Genomic DNA, 14,921 nt, shown 5'->3' on the forward strand with positions numbered 1-14,921 from the left:
CATCATCTCTTGGTGGAAAAAAATCACCTTTCAAATATTTTTTTTTGCCAAAAAATCAAATCTGAATCTGATCAAGTCTTACTTCTGATAAACTTAGGCACTTTTTTTCAGTGCTAGAAATCAAACATAGGGTGTTGTTCATTCTAAGCATTCACTCTATTATTGAGGTACATCTGCATCCCCTGGCACTTTTTAAAAAATTCAATATTTTTTAGTTGTAGATGGACATAATACCTTTATTTTATTCATTTATTTTTATGTGGTACTGAGGATTGAACTCAGCACTCTACCTGAGCTACAACCCCAGCCCATACCTTTTTAAAAACAAATAAACAAACAGAAGCAGGCAGTATTGCAAAATGGTTATGACAATGTTTCTCAAACTTGAGTAACTTGAATTAAAATAATTAGAATTCCCAGAGACCCCAGTAGTGATTGAAATTATATTACTATAAACATATAACTAAGCTGGGTGTGGTGACACACCTGTAATCCCAGCCACTTGGGAGGCTGAGGCAGGAGAATCACAATTTCTAAGCCAGTCTCAGCAACTCAGTAAGACCATAAGCAACTGAATTCGACCCTGTCTCAAAATAAAAAGGGCTGGGGATGTAGCTCAGTGGCTAAAGTGCACCCTGGGTTAAATCCCCAGTACTCTGTTCCCTAAGAAAAGCATCCAAGTAGATAAGAATATATTACGCTTACTGCTGATATAATATAAAGCCAATATTTATTTACAAATCAAATACAAACAAAATTACCAAACTAATAAAATTCAAATGAACAACAATGATTTGATGGGAAGGGAATGGTTTTATTAAAATGAACTTGCTGGTTACCAAGAAACGTGGTACTGAAAGCTGGGGTCAATGTTTTTGGTTTTAGCATGGTATGGTGTGGAATAACACAATTCTCCCAGACATTTTTCTCCAAAAACTCTTCAGAAGGCTCTCCTTCATGAAGTGTGCTGGGACTCACTTGGTCTTTGCTTAGCAAGAGTTCACCGTTAACTGCGGGTTGCCAAGGTGATCAGTTTGAACACAAACTGAAATGGTTATATTTCATTTGTGACTAGGGTTCAGTTACAAGCTAATTGTCCAGATCAGTGAGTCTCAATCCCGGATTCAATTTGGTATGTACAGGAAACTATAAGTAAATTTGAAGTCTCTCAGGGTGGGGCATTGGCATTTTTTTAAAGCTTTTTAATGTTCAGCCAATGCTGAGAACCACTGACTTTGATGATCCAGAAAATAATTATACTGATTATTGTTCAGTTTGTAATCCAAAAGAAACACCAAATTCAATCATTCTTGTAGAGACTGTGAAGGCCTCAGAGAATATGGCAGGAACCCCCAGAGGATTGAGAAATTGGTTTGGAGCCTGGTTCCCTGGCCTAGTTGTGTGGCTTTGGACAACTTAAATTCCCTGAGGTTTAGTTTCTCAATATAAAAAGAAACTAATAAACTGGGTGTGGTGGTACATGCCTCTAGGCCCAGCTACTTGGGAAGCTGAGGCAAGAACATTGCTTGAGCCCAGGAGTTTGAGATTAGTCAGGTCAATGTAGTGAGACCCTATCTCAAAAAAAAAAAAAAAAGAAAAGAAAGAAAAAATGATAATAGTTATAGCAGTATCTACCTCATAGGGTGGTTGTAAGACTTAGATGAGATAATAATGTATATAAAGAGTTGAACTTAATGCCTGGTTCCTGGTAAGTACTTAATAAACATTAGCTATCATCGTTAGCTATTATGTTGATAACCATCTGGAAACTACTGAAACATTTTTTCTGGGCAGATGTGAACCACAAAAAAGAAAGAGCTGATGGGGAAATAGGGTGCTGGGAGAATATTATGAGGAAGGGCATTTGATGGCCTTTGATAGGTGGGACAACAACGGCAATGAAGATGGGAATGGGTTCCATAACAGTGTGGGCTGTCTGTCAGTCTGAACTGTGGGTAACAGCTGACTGGCTTGAAGCCCAGGCTGGAAACACAAAGGAAAGGGGTGGGAATGAAGCACAAGGTCACCTGAGGTGACAACTCACAGAAAGAGACATGAAAGCAAGAAAACAAACATGGCCCCAGTCAAGCAAACAGGATTCTAGGAGCAGACAAAGCCATCTGCAGATTCTGATAGAGAAGCCATGCCTATCCTAGTCAGGGAGGAAGCTGCTTCATTTCTAGCAGGAGGTGGTGGTTGGTTTCCCAGGGTACCATCAGCGCTATTAGTAGATGCTGAGCAGCCACTTGCCTCAAGGAGCAGTGATAAGTGTCATCTGTTCTAAGCCCTGCTGGGTACCCAGTGAAAAGGAGACTCCTAAGAAAAGGTAGCATGGGTCTAAGGTGTGAATAAATCATTAGGTTGATCAGGATTGTTTCTTCTATATTTCTGTGAAAAGGACTCTACTTTCTTTCTCTAGAAAAGATTACCTCATGGAATCTATGCAATTGATAATTGATGGTCCTGGACTCTAGTTGGACAATGACAGGCCATGGCTGTACTTTCAACCCTGTAATCAGATAAGTAGCAGATGTCTTAAGTCTGTGTGGACAAACTCAGCTATTTCTTGCTTTTATAGCATCAGAACTTGACTTTTTAAGTCTTTTAGGGGCATCATAAACTTAGCAAATAACAGTTGTTTTAAAAAACAAACCCAGAAATATCCTGATGTTAATAATTGACAAGTCCTTAGGCCTGAAATACTATTCCTCCCAAATGATGGTCAGGTATAATGTTTTAGTAAATTACTAATTTTTAAGTTACTTTTACAGGGGCGTTGCTTACATGGACTTTTTTTTTTTTTAATTTTCCAGGTCTATCGTTGTTTGTTATTTTATTTTCAATAATTTCCCCATGTTTTCTTACTTGTCTGGTGATTTCAAGTTGTACACTTTTGCTTTATAGTTCAGTTTTTAAAGAGGCGTCTTTGTAAATGAGTTGAACCTTCTTTGGACTGATGTGGGGTTTCAGCATTTAAATTTTTTTTTTCAAAATATTTATTGTTTAGTTATTGGCAGACACAACATCTTTGTTTGTATGTGGTGCTGAGGATCGAACCCGGGCCGCACACATGCCAGTCGAGCGCGCTACCGCTTGAGCCACAACCCCAGCCCTCAGCATTTAAATTTTACACTCAGGGGATTTCTCTGAAATGGATACAAAAGCCTCATAAAAGCTTTCCTCCTGATAACACTGGGCCTTAAAGGTTAAGCTCTAAGATGGATGAGAAAACAAAGAATTATATTGTAAATAGCTTGGTTAACTTATTCATATAGTTAACCAAAGTCAGCATGTAGTTGTTTTCCTCTGAGAGTCCCAGTTTCCAAAACAAAATCTTCAAAATATCTTACAAGGCTCTTTATGTTAGTTACCTTTTTATTTTTGCCAGCATTTCCCTCATAGTTACTTGCTATCTTAGCAGGCTCCTGGTAGAGAATTGACTTTGTAACCCTATTTTCATGGCATGGTTTTTGAGCCACCAACAAATCCCAAAGCTGTATTAAATGCCACCCAGGGTTACCCTTTTACATATGACTGCCTTCTAATTTAGGAAGCCATAAGAGATACTGATATAAAGGAATGCAAGACAAAATCCCTTTCCACTGGAGAGCCCAGGATTTATTTCAAAGAGAACACAGAAATAGAGTATTGTTTTTCAGGTTTCCTACAACTTCTTTTGGAAAACTATAATCTTGAGTATTATTCTACAGTGGTTCTTATCAACTATCATTTTCATTATTGTGGGGTTTCATTATAGTGGGTTTGGGAATGTATGTCAATGTAATGACTAATAAAAGGAGTCCACATGTCTAAGGAGAAAACTTTTTGCCTTTTATTTCATTTTCAGTTCTTGAGAAAGCATTTGTTTACTTCATTTTCCTGGTAACTTGAAAGGCTCCTATTGTTTCTCTAGTATAGAAGCCCATTATGTTAACACAGTACCACAAACTTACCCTCCAAATAAGATGCTAATTTATCTGATTTGTCCAAGTCCAGCTTTGCAAATTTTCATTCGCAAACTTCCTGTAGAAATGTTAAAATTTTTGCTCATAACAAAGTGACCTAGTTGCTTTACCTTCACAAGTTATCTTTTTTTTTAAAAAAATTAATACCTTTATTTTATTTATTTATGTGGTGCTGAGGATCAAACCTAGTGACCCATGCATGCAAGGCAAGCACTCTACCACTAAGCCACAACCCCAGCCCACAAAGTGTTTTGTTAGGAGTTGGGGCTATAGCTAGGTGGTAGAGTCCTTCCCTAGCACACAGAACCCTGGGTTTAATCCCAGCGTCTTATTGGTAGGTAGGGAATGGTGTTGGTATTTTTTCTTATTTTCAGTGTTTCATAATATCAAATCCATGTTTTCCTTGTGTAACAGTGGCCTGACTGATTATGGGCTTCAGTTTTTAACCTGGTTTCTCAGCTCTTAAAAATTTTGTCAGATGAAGTATATGGTGTCATCAACATAGTAAAATATTGTTACATGCTTTGGAATTCAACTAGCTTCATTCCAGACTTTGATGTTGGTCATTTAAAAAAATTATAGTTGTAGATGGACAGAATGCCTATGTTTGTTTATTTTTATGTGGTGCTAAGGATTGAACCCAGTGCCCCCCACATGCTAGGCTAGTGTTCTTCCACTGAGCCACAACCCCAGTCCCGGCCATTTTTATTTCACACTTTATAGCAACAAAAAATGTATAAGGATTAGTAAAAGTGCTTACACCAAGCAATTAAATCAAAGAGTAGTTTATTAAAAAAGAATCAAAACAGAAACTCTAAGTACCAGTGTGTACATTGTACACATTTAAATGACTCACAAGAATGAAGTTTTTTTCATATATATTAAGATCACACCACCTCACTGTTTATCAAAAGATGTTCAAGGAGAAATCTGACTCCGAACTGCAGATGATTGCCATTTTAAACAGACCACATTTCAAACATGCAACAACGCCACTGGTAATAAAGCTTTGGAATGGTGCTCATTCTATTATTTTACTACAAATAGGATAGAAAGCAAGATAAGTTGAGAATTTATTCTAAAATAGAATGGAGGTTGTCATCATCTACACCAGCACTCCTCACTCCTCTGCTGCCATTTTTATCAAGTACTCCTTGTCAATCTTAAAGAGTCTCCATCCTTCTTCACTGGACAGATCAGAAGCACCTCTTCTTTTGTAGAAGTTGATAGATGGTTCATTCCATTCTGCTACCAAGAAGTGCATGCTGCTGCAGCGACGCTTCATGGCAACCTATTATAAGGGAGAGAAAACACAAACTCCGTGACATCTCACCTGCTATCCAAAACTTGATTTTGATTCAGTCACTACAACAATCTTGTAACCCTTACAAATTGGAAACCCCAAACTAGGACATACCTGGCTTAGATTCTTCAAAATTTCTGATCCTATACCAAAGCCTAAAAGAAAGAGAAGAATAATTTTAAAAGTCATTGTAAGGACTTACTGCCCTAATTTCTCCTTAGACACTTTCCCCTAAATTCAACCTTACCTCTATAATCACTCATCACGAAGAAGTCTTCAAGATACAGTAATTTTCCAATCCATGGGTCATAGGTAAAATAGTACATGGCAAAACCAACGATGCTGTGTCCTGTAATAAGAATATCACATGAGATGTGGAGAAGAAAAATAATCCATTAAAGCTGTAGTGGCAGAATCAGAAGCCTATCATAGGTTTCAAAGAAATATACATGCATGTACTATGGAAACAAGTAGCCACTGAACTGGACTGTCTCCTGACTTTTATGCTAGCGCAGTCCAGGCCACTGTTGGATGATCTCACTGTTCTCAGACATGTATTTGCAAAAAGCACACATTATGAAAGCTAGTTGAAGCCAGTCTACAACCAGATTGGCTACTCTGCAGTCTGATGCACCTCACTCAGGAAGTGAGAATGCTTTCATTACTTGCCAGAGCAAAAGTGCTATGGTCTTAAACTAAACACACACATTATTCACATCCTAATGATATACTGGTATGTGACTTGGGAATAAGTTGGGTTTACACGGCAGTTCAGAATAGTAAATATTTGTAGTTTACCAACTCTTGCTTCCTTGTCAGAACATCAGGCCAAAAGTATGATGTTTAATTTCAGAACTTGCCTTCCAATTTATATATTTTCAATTTGCTCTCCCCAGTTTTTAAGCCAGAAGAAGCAGCAGTGCCCAGAAACAGGTATTATGTAATATTCCTATGCCTCTTAAAAAAAACAAAACCAAAACCAAAAAATACCTTGTCCCTTATGTTTTCTGCTCATTTCTTCTGGCTTGGGGAACGGATGCCAGGAAAAAAAAAAAAAACAACTTGAGAAAGCACCCACCCACCCAACTTCCCCTTTCAGCTGTCTTCTGACCAGTCAACAGGGGCCAGCAAAAAAAAAAAAAAAGCTTGTGACTCCCTCATAAGGGGTGTCTATAATTCCAAATGGAGGCAAAGGTTTCAAATTAAACTTTCTAGCCATTTTATATTTCTTTGCAAACAGACAGGAAGCGAGTAAAGAGCTTCTGATCTACCGTGTTTTAAGTGTGTGATAATAGGACCTTACCTCATTTATCATGATCATCTAGTTTATTGTGTAAAGGATCTTTTAGTTACCTCCCCGCCCATCCATGTACACGGAAGGGCCATGTACATGGCGAAGCTAGAGACTGTAACCTGAAGATTGGGACAAATTAAAGAAAAAAATGTGATTTAACACAATTATAAAAAAGGTTATATTAGGGTCAAACAAGAACCATTTTATGAAACTGAATTACAACAAATGACATTATACCTAACTCTTCCGGGTCTCCACAGCACTTTGATACTTACTTAAACAGCTCCTTTAACCTGCCCTATTATAAAGTACAGCACATCAATTTTCTTTCCTCAGTAATTTGAATACTGGCTGGCTATTATTTCCGGTCAACTTCTCAGTACTTTCAGCCTGTGTAGTCAAGGGTTCTACACAACAGACACTACATTTCATGCAACACTTGGTCTCTCTGGCTTCTGGATTGGGTGAGGGGTTACCTTCCGGAGTCCAGTGTTCCTTGGGCACTTCTGCAACCAGGCAGTGGTAGAAGGGGTGCTCTCCGAAACCATCCTCTAGCAGATCTGCAAGAAGGGTCAGCAGAGACAGTGTGGGCCTCTGGAGGTGACAGGTACCGAACGCTTGTCCCATCCCCCGCCACTGTTGCATTACCTTTTTCAGTTAATATTACTTGGTCTTCCATGTATTCATATTTAGCCAGTTCCTGGGGTGATGTACATAGAAGAAAGAGAAACAGAAAGGAAAATAAGGCCCCAGTACCACCAGCTCAGAGGGAAGGAACGGGCAGGCACAGCTAAGTGGTTGCGGGAATCCTGCCCCGCTCAAGAAGCCGAAGGGGAAAGGGGAACCGGCGCCGACTTCCCCAGAAACGGAGCTGTTCCAACCCACTGCCCCAGGACGAACTCAGGCCTCCCACTACCTTGATCAGCCGCAGGATGTCACTACAGTCGGCAGCGGTGGCAGGGCGGATCACGAATTTAGCCATTTTCGTCTTTTGCTTTTCTTCCCTTTGCGGACTAGGCCCCTGTACTTGAACAGCAGGAGGAGGTGGTTCCTCATTCGTCTCCCGGGAGCGTCCTCTTTTCAGTCAGGCTGGCACCATGACCCGACGAACCTCGACAAGTGATAAAAATCCTTCAGCACAGTTGCAACTGCAAGCAGCGCAACGGAGCAGTGGTGAGACCCTACTTTTTAGAGCGAAGAAGCCCCGCCCCGGTCTGTGAGACAGAGGCAGCTCATCCAATGAAGTCGCGACCCCTCGGCGCACCGCCCTCATATCCGGACACCGCCCTTTTCCGGCGCCCGTGAGAATCGGAAGCGCGAGCACGGGTGGGGGTGGTGAGGTCCGCGCTGGGATTCTCTAGTAGCGCCTTCTAGTGGCGCTTCTCGGAGCCTTCCCGGAAACCCAAGCTGGTTGTTCGGGAGACCCCGAGTGACCATTGTAAAATGTAAAGGAGAATTCCCTTTGTGGCATGCCCTGGCCTCTTTGTTGGTGGGAGAAGAATCCGAGCAGCTGTGAGTCCCGAAGTCACTTGTTTTTTTCCACTTTTTCTGGAATTTTCCAGAGGTAACCTAAAGTGTGATGATGTCATCTCGCTGGTGACTAAAGGAATGTGTGCTTGTGTATGGTGTTTTCTAAAATTACATAAGGTAATCTCTTTGGCTTTCTCAATAATTTCTTTCCCTTATACTTGTAATTTTTAGAGTTGAAATGTTTTCTTTGGGGCTGGGGCTGTAGCTCAGTGGTAGAGTGCTCGCTTAGCATGTGCGAGGCACTGGGTTCGACCCTCAGCACCACATAAAAATAAATAAATAAAGGTATTGGGTCCATCTACAACTAAATTTAAAAAATAAACAAATTAAAGGTATTGTGTCCATCTACAACTAAAAAAGAAATCTTTAAAAAATATTTTCTTTATCTTTTTTCCTTCTTATTTCCTTAAATTTCTCATCCTCCTGTGGCAACACTGCCCTCTGGCTCAGGTACATTCTCCATAATTTTCTTTAGAGATGGTCTGCTTTTTTTGTTTTGTTTTGTTTTTCTCCTAGGGACTGAACCCAGAGGCACTCAACTACTTAGCTACATCTCAGCCCTTTTTTAATTTTTATTTTGAGACAGGGTCTTGATAAGTTGCTTAGGGCCTTGCTAAATTGCTAAGGCTGGCCTTGAACTTTCCATCCTCCTGTTTCAGCCTCCCAAGCTGCTGGGATTATAGGGGTGTACCACTGTGCCAGGTCCAAAGGTTTGCTTTGTTAAACTGTTTCAGTTTGCTTATCTAAGTGAGTTTTTAATTCATCTTAAAATTTTTTGAAGGATTTATTTTATTGCTTATAGGTCTTTGGGGTTTGGAAGGTTTTTTTTCTTCATAATATGTGACCATCTCCTGGCTTCCATTGCCAGTTATAGTCCCATCCTCCGTGTTTCTCTTATTTCCTTTAACCTTCTGCTTTTGAAATAATGATATATTTACAGGATGTGTGATGATGTTATCACTCTGATGACTAAAAGAATACATGCTTGTGTATTATATTTCCTAGGATTTTTGAAGGTAAGCTCTTTGAATTCCTCAATATTTTTTAAATGCCCTGAGATAGAAATATTTGGCAACAGTTGGATTAGAGTATAGTCTGGATTATACATGCTGGAACAAGTATTCAAGCCTATGAGGAATGACATTTATTTTACACCCACTTTTCCATACAGATCCTGCTGAGGGCCTGCTTTGATGTCCTACCTGGGTTCCTTGATAGATCAAATGATGATTTTTGCTGTGAGAGAAAACATAACAGGGGCCTGGAGCATTTGCATTCTGTAGAAGGAAGGGTTGAACTATCACCAAATGACCACCCCTAATATTGAATGAGTGACTCTGCCTTTGCTCGCAATATCTTGCATGTAGAAAAGAAAGTAGAAGTATATTCTTTGTTACCCTCCCTACCCTCCTGGGATTCCATGCACAGTGGGTCAACATGGAAGTTTATGAAATATCTTTTTCAAATATCTTTAAAAATAGCATTGGTTCTCATCTACCTGTGTTACTCCTGACACCATGGGCTACATACACCTCAGACTATACCTCGTGTGTGACTATAAGCCCTTTCCTCCTCTGCTTCTGTCTAAAATGCCAGAGCACTTAAGAGAGTTTGTTGTATTTACTGATAGCAGTAAATCAGACCTCCATGAATAAGCACTAACTAATGATAGCTGCCTAGTTGAAGCAAAAACAGAAGCATTTTTAATTTGAGTTGCTTAATTTTTTAGAATAGTGATTATAGCTAGCATTTGAAAAACTTTTATTTGATTAAAGGGTCAACAGATCAACAAGTATTTGTTGAGTCTTGTGTGAGGTACTTGGGTGTTATAAAGGATTACCAAGCTTTGCCACCAGCCCTCAAGGTATAAAGTTTACTTTTAGAGATGTGTTTATAGTTTACTACAACAGAATTTAATCTTTGTGAGAAAGAGAACAGAATAGGGGGAGAATAGGAGTAAGAAAAATTGCTGAGGCAGTGTGGCCTATGTGTTTTGCATTAATTGTCTCATTTGATCCTTACAACTGTCTTCTTGTGGGTAATGGTAGTTCTGTCTTTACAGTTGGGAAAAACTGAGACCCACAGGGGTTACAAAATTGTCAAAGCTAGGAAGTGATAGAATGATAAATATTGATGACTTAAGACTGGTTTTATTGGCCAATGCTCAGAGAGCCATTGCTCTCTATTATGAACACTTTTTATTTCAAGGTTCCACAAAGGTCAAGGCCCAAAAGGTTCTTCTCACTAAGACTATGCCATTAGAAGTCAGTTATTTGAAAACAGATTGGTTTATACAATCTCTTTTATATTGATTATTTACTGCCACATTACATATTATCATGAATTCAGTGGCTTAAAATAACACACCCTTATCTTAGTCTTTGTGGGTCAGGAGTCCAGTCATGACTGAGTGGCTCTTCTACTCAATGTGTCAGCTCTTCTATGTTATTATGAGGAGAACTCTTACTTCCAAATTCACTCAAGTTGTTGATATTGACAGAATTCACTTTTTTTCCAGTACTGGGGATTTAATCCAGAGTTTGGTACATGCTAGGCAAGAACTCTATCACTGAGATACATGCCCTGCACTTTATATTTTTTTATTTTGAGACAGGGTCTTGCTAAGTTACCCAGGCTAGCCTCAAATCTGCTATCCTTCTGCCTCAGCCTCCCTACTCACTGGGGTTACAAACATGAGCCAACACACCAGGTGACAGAATTCATTTCTTGACTGAGGACCTTGGCTTCTTTGTTGAGACCACTTGTAGTTTATAGAGGCTGCCTGTATTTCCTTGCCACATAGCCTTACCCAGAAATGCCATTTATAAGCTAGCAAGATATAATCTAATTTTTTATTGTGGTAGAAAATACATAACAAAGTTATCTTCTTAACCTATTTTCCCCAGTAGCGGGGATTGAACCTTGGAATATTCTACTTCTGAGCTACATCCCCAACTCTTCATGTGGCTCCGCCCACATGACCCAGCCAGTCCGCCTCAAGAGCAGGAGGATTGTGGGAGGTGGAGAGAGGCTTGTGTGGGAGAGAGAGGCTTGTAGGAAGCCGGTGGTGGCAGTTGGGGCTCTGAGGGTTTTTCCTGAGAGGCTGTTTTGTTTGGCGTGTGTGGTTCTAAAAATAAAGTTAGTTTCTTTTGACAAGTGGCTCCTGATTGTGCCCAGCCAGACTGTGATTACAGGAATGAGCCACTGTGTCCAGCTCATTTTAACCATTTTAAAGTATATAGTATAGTAGTGTTAACTATTGTTTTAATCATATTTTTTATTGCTGTGACCAAAAGACCTGACAAGAACAATGTAGAGGAGGAACAGAGTTTATTTTGGCTCCAAGGTTTCAGATGTTCAGTCAATGGTCAACCAACTCCATAACTCTGGGCCCAACGTGAGGTAGAACTTCATGGTGGAAGGGCAAGAAGGAGGAAAGCAGCTCAGACCATAGCAACAGGAAGCAGAGAAATAATTCCATTCATAGGAACAAATATAAACCCCAAAGGCATGCCCCCAGTGACTTACCTCCTCCAGCCATACCCTATCTGCCTACTGTTACCCTCCAGTTAATCCATACCAGTGGATTAATCCACTGATTTAGGCTATAACTCTCCTAATCTAAACATTTCACCTCTAAACTTTCTTGCATTGTCTCACACATGAACTTTTGGAGAACACCTCATATCTAAACCATAACAACTATATATACATTGTTGTGTAACAGCTCTCCGGAACATTCTTATCTTGCAGAACTGAAACTATATCCAGGAACAATGGCACCCATTTTTCCTCCCTCCAGCTTTTGGTAGCTACATTCTACTTTCTATTACAACTGAACCTCTGTATCTAGGAACAATGGCTCCCCATTTTCCCTTCTTCCAACTTCTGGTAGCTACATTCTACTTTCTGTTTCTAGGAGTTTGAACTACTTTCCTCCTGTAAACGGAATCATGCAGAATTTCTTTTGGAAATTGATTTATTTCATGTCCTTCTTTAAGGTTTGTGCATGTTGTAGCATGGGACAAATTTTCCTTCCTTTTTAAGGTTTAATAATATTCTATTGTGTATATGTGCCACATTTTCTTTATCCACTGGACCATCAACGGACATTTGACTATGTGATGTTGCTGTGAACATGGGAATGCAATTATTCTCAAGATCCTGTTTTCAATTTTTTTTACGGGGGGTGGTGGTGGTGGTGGTAGTGGTGTTACTGGAGATTGAACCCAAGGCACTTAAACAGTGGGCCATACCAGCAGCCCTTTTTATTTTTTATTTTGAGAAGGATCTTGCTAAGTTTCTGAGGCTGTCCTCAAACTTAAAATCCTTCTGCTTTAGCCTCTTGGGTTGAGTTGCTGGTGTACTACCCTGCCCTACTCAATTGTTGTTGTTTTGTTTTTGTGGTACAAGAGATTCAACCCAGGGTCTCATGCATGCTAGGCAAGCACTCTACCACTGAGTCAGTTCTCTTTGATGTTTACCTAGAAATGTCATTGCGGGATCACATGGTAGTTCAATTTTTATTTTATTTTATTTTATTTTTTTGCAGATTCTCCATACTGTTTTCTATAATGGCTGCACCATTTTATATTCCCATGAAGAGTACACAAAGATTTCAATTTCTCCCCATTCTCACCAGCACTTGTCATTTTGTTTTTATTTTCTTTTTGCCTACAGCTATATGGTATGCAAATATTTTCTTTTATTCCATAAGTTGCCTTTTCACTCTGTTGATTGTTTCTTTTGATATGCAGAAGTCTTTAAGTTTGATGTAGTCCAGTTTGTCTACTTTTATTGCTTTTATCTGCCAAATAGAGTCTTACATAATGTACCATAATTCTGAGAATGACATCCTATCACCTAACACCATATTCTATTAGAAGCAAGTCACACATCTCACCCACACTGAATGGGAGAGGACCACACAAAGACATGAGCACCAGGAGGCAGCACCATGGAGGCTACCATGGAGGCCACCATGGAGTCTGTCTGCCATACTTTTAAAGGGTAATAAAAGCCAACTTATAATTCAGCATTTAACAAATACTTATTAAAGTCTATCAGAAATTGGCTGAAGAATACTGAAATAAATATGGTATATGCTATGGCTTGAATATGATTTGCCCCCCCCCAAACTCATGCAGGAGTTGAATTGCCAAAATCTTATGTTAATGCCATTAAGAAGATGGAAACTTAATCTGATGGTGGTGTTTACAAGTGGGGCCTTTAGAAAATTATCAGATTATATTAGGTCATTAGAGTGGAGCCTCCATGATTGAATCCTGGTGAACTGCATAAGAAGAGGGAGAGAAACTGCACAAACTCATAGATACATATGCATTCCTGCCACAGTGTAATGTAGCCAAGGGGGATCCTTGCTAGAACCTGGTGTTTGGACTTTCAGTCTCTACAACTGTGAGCTAAATAAATATTTTTTATAAATAAAGTAGCCTTTCTTAGGTATTTCATTATAGTGATTAAAAAATGGACTCATACAGGGGCTGGGGTTGTGGCTCAGTGGTAGAGCACTTGCATAACATGTGTGAGGCACTGGGTTTGATCCTCAGTACCACATACAAAAATAAATAAACAAAATAAAGGTATTGTGTCCATCTACAACTAAAAAAAATAGACTCATACAACATTATACCAGTTGTCTGGGGATGTACGTTTAATATTACAAGCCCATAAGTTTCTAGTTATGGCTAGAAGGTATTCAGCCTCCTGGAGCAAAAGAACAGGTGCAGTCAGAACTGAGATACAGTTTGTAACCCATTCAATGTGACCTACCTCCTCTAAGCTGTCCTTCCCCCCTCTCTTTCTGTGTAGTGTCCTAAGGGAAGACTACTGCTCATCAATCAGTTCAGGAATCAAGGCTCTAACTCCTCATAAGTGCTTAAGAATGCAGTCAACCATCCTTAGGCCTCCTAAAAGGACCAGTTCTTTGAATCTGGTTATGGAGGCTACTCAGTAAGAAGATCATAGAAAATAATTGCCTGTGAATCTCTGAATATAAGACACCCCCACTTTTCCCTATGGCCTCTGGGTACATGCAATAGATTTTAAAGTTCAAAATCCAGCTTACCAATCTTTGTACCATTTGCAAACTGGCAATTAAGTACTAACAGAGAATACAGGAAAATAGAGGATACTTCAAAGAAGGAAATGCTAGAGAGTAAACTCCACCCAGCCCCTTGTTCTGGCTCTGATGTGAGTGATGTTTGGCAGAGTTGGCTGACTACCCTGGAGGCTACTGCCTGAGAATTCCTCCTGGAGGTGGAGAATGTGCAGGTGAGTCACTCTGCTTGGAAAGATGATAGAAGGGTGCAGGAAGATCAAAAAGGGACACAGGACCCTAAGATTGAGAGATTTGTAATACATTTTAAGATCTCTCAAAGATTAATTATAGATGAGTGCTATAACAGAGGAAGAAAGATGTACAACTAGCATTTCTTTTATTTTTTAGTTTTTGCTGTGGGTGCTAGGGATCAAATTCAGGATCTCATGCCTGCTAGATAATACTCTACCACTGAGCCACAACCCCCAGACTCTAGCAACTAGCATTTCTTATCATGAATCATATTATAGTTTGTATTTGGAATATCCCCCCAAAGCTCATGTGCTGGGCAATGCAGCAGTGTTCAAAGGCGAAAAGATTGGATCATGAGGGTTCTGACCTCATCAGTGGATTAATCCATTGATGAATTAATAATTTGAATGGATTTACTTGGAGGTGGTGAAAACTATAGGCAGATGGGACATGGTTGGAGGAAGTAGGTAATTGGGAGCATGGCCTTAGAGACTATCTGTCCCTGGTCCTTTCCTC

General features: G+C 39.7%; 2 protein-coding genes across 4 annotated transcripts in view; one reads left to right on the forward strand and one right to left on the reverse strand.

Moving 5' to 3' along the window:
* Positions 1-4,734: 4,734 nt before the first annotated feature.
* On the reverse strand, positions 4,735-7,764 carry Sat1 (spermidine/spermine N1-acetyltransferase 1). The gene is made up of 6 exons (XM_046425286.2): positions 7,479-7,764; positions 7,211-7,262; positions 7,039-7,122; positions 5,516-5,617; positions 5,383-5,423; positions 4,735-5,256 (listed from the first exon to the last, which is right to left on the reverse strand). Exons 1-6 carry the CDS (start codon positions 7,542-7,544, stop codon positions 5,086-5,088), a joined length of 516 nt encoding a protein of 171 aa, XP_046281242.1. The 5' UTR covers positions 7,545-7,764; the 3' UTR covers positions 4,735-5,085.
* A 177-nt stretch (positions 7,765-7,941) lies between these two features.
* The window catches only part of Acot9 (acyl-CoA thioesterase 9), an 86,472-nt gene continuing 79,492 nt past the window's right edge, over positions 7,942-14,921 (forward strand). For 2 of the 3 annotated variants that reach the window (XM_046425285.2, XM_058572916.1), the window contains exon 1: positions 7,942-8,074. The gene's annotated coding sequence lies outside the window, so the exon portion shown is untranslated. Of the gene's footprint in view, positions 8,210-14,921 lie in introns of all 3 variants that reach the window. The other variant, XM_046425284.2, reaches the window with a different exon arrangement.

Source organism: Marmota monax, unplaced genomic scaffold (genome assembly GCF_021218885.2).
Source record: "Marmota monax isolate L192 unplaced genomic scaffold, Marmota_monax_Labrador192_F-V1.1 WCK01_AAM20220418_F8-fsc00075, whole genome shotgun sequence".
Lineage (NCBI taxonomy): Eukaryota > Metazoa > Chordata > Mammalia > Rodentia > Sciuridae > Marmota > Marmota monax.

Excerpts from the sequence above, each read along its gene's own strand:
- Sat1 (XM_046425286.2), bottom strand. The coding sequence starts at position 7,544 with ATGGCTAAATTCGTGATCCGCCCTGCCACCGCTGCCGACTGTAGTGAC. Across the intron at positions 7,123-7,210 it reads AGTAATATTAACTGAAAAAG|ATCTGCTAGAGGATGGTTTC; the intron begins GTAATGCAACAG and ends CCCTTCTTGCAG. Across the intron at positions 5,424-5,515 it reads CGTGATGAGTGATTATAGAG|GCTTTGGTATAGGATCAGAA; the intron begins GTAAGGTTGAAT and ends TCTTTCTTTTAG.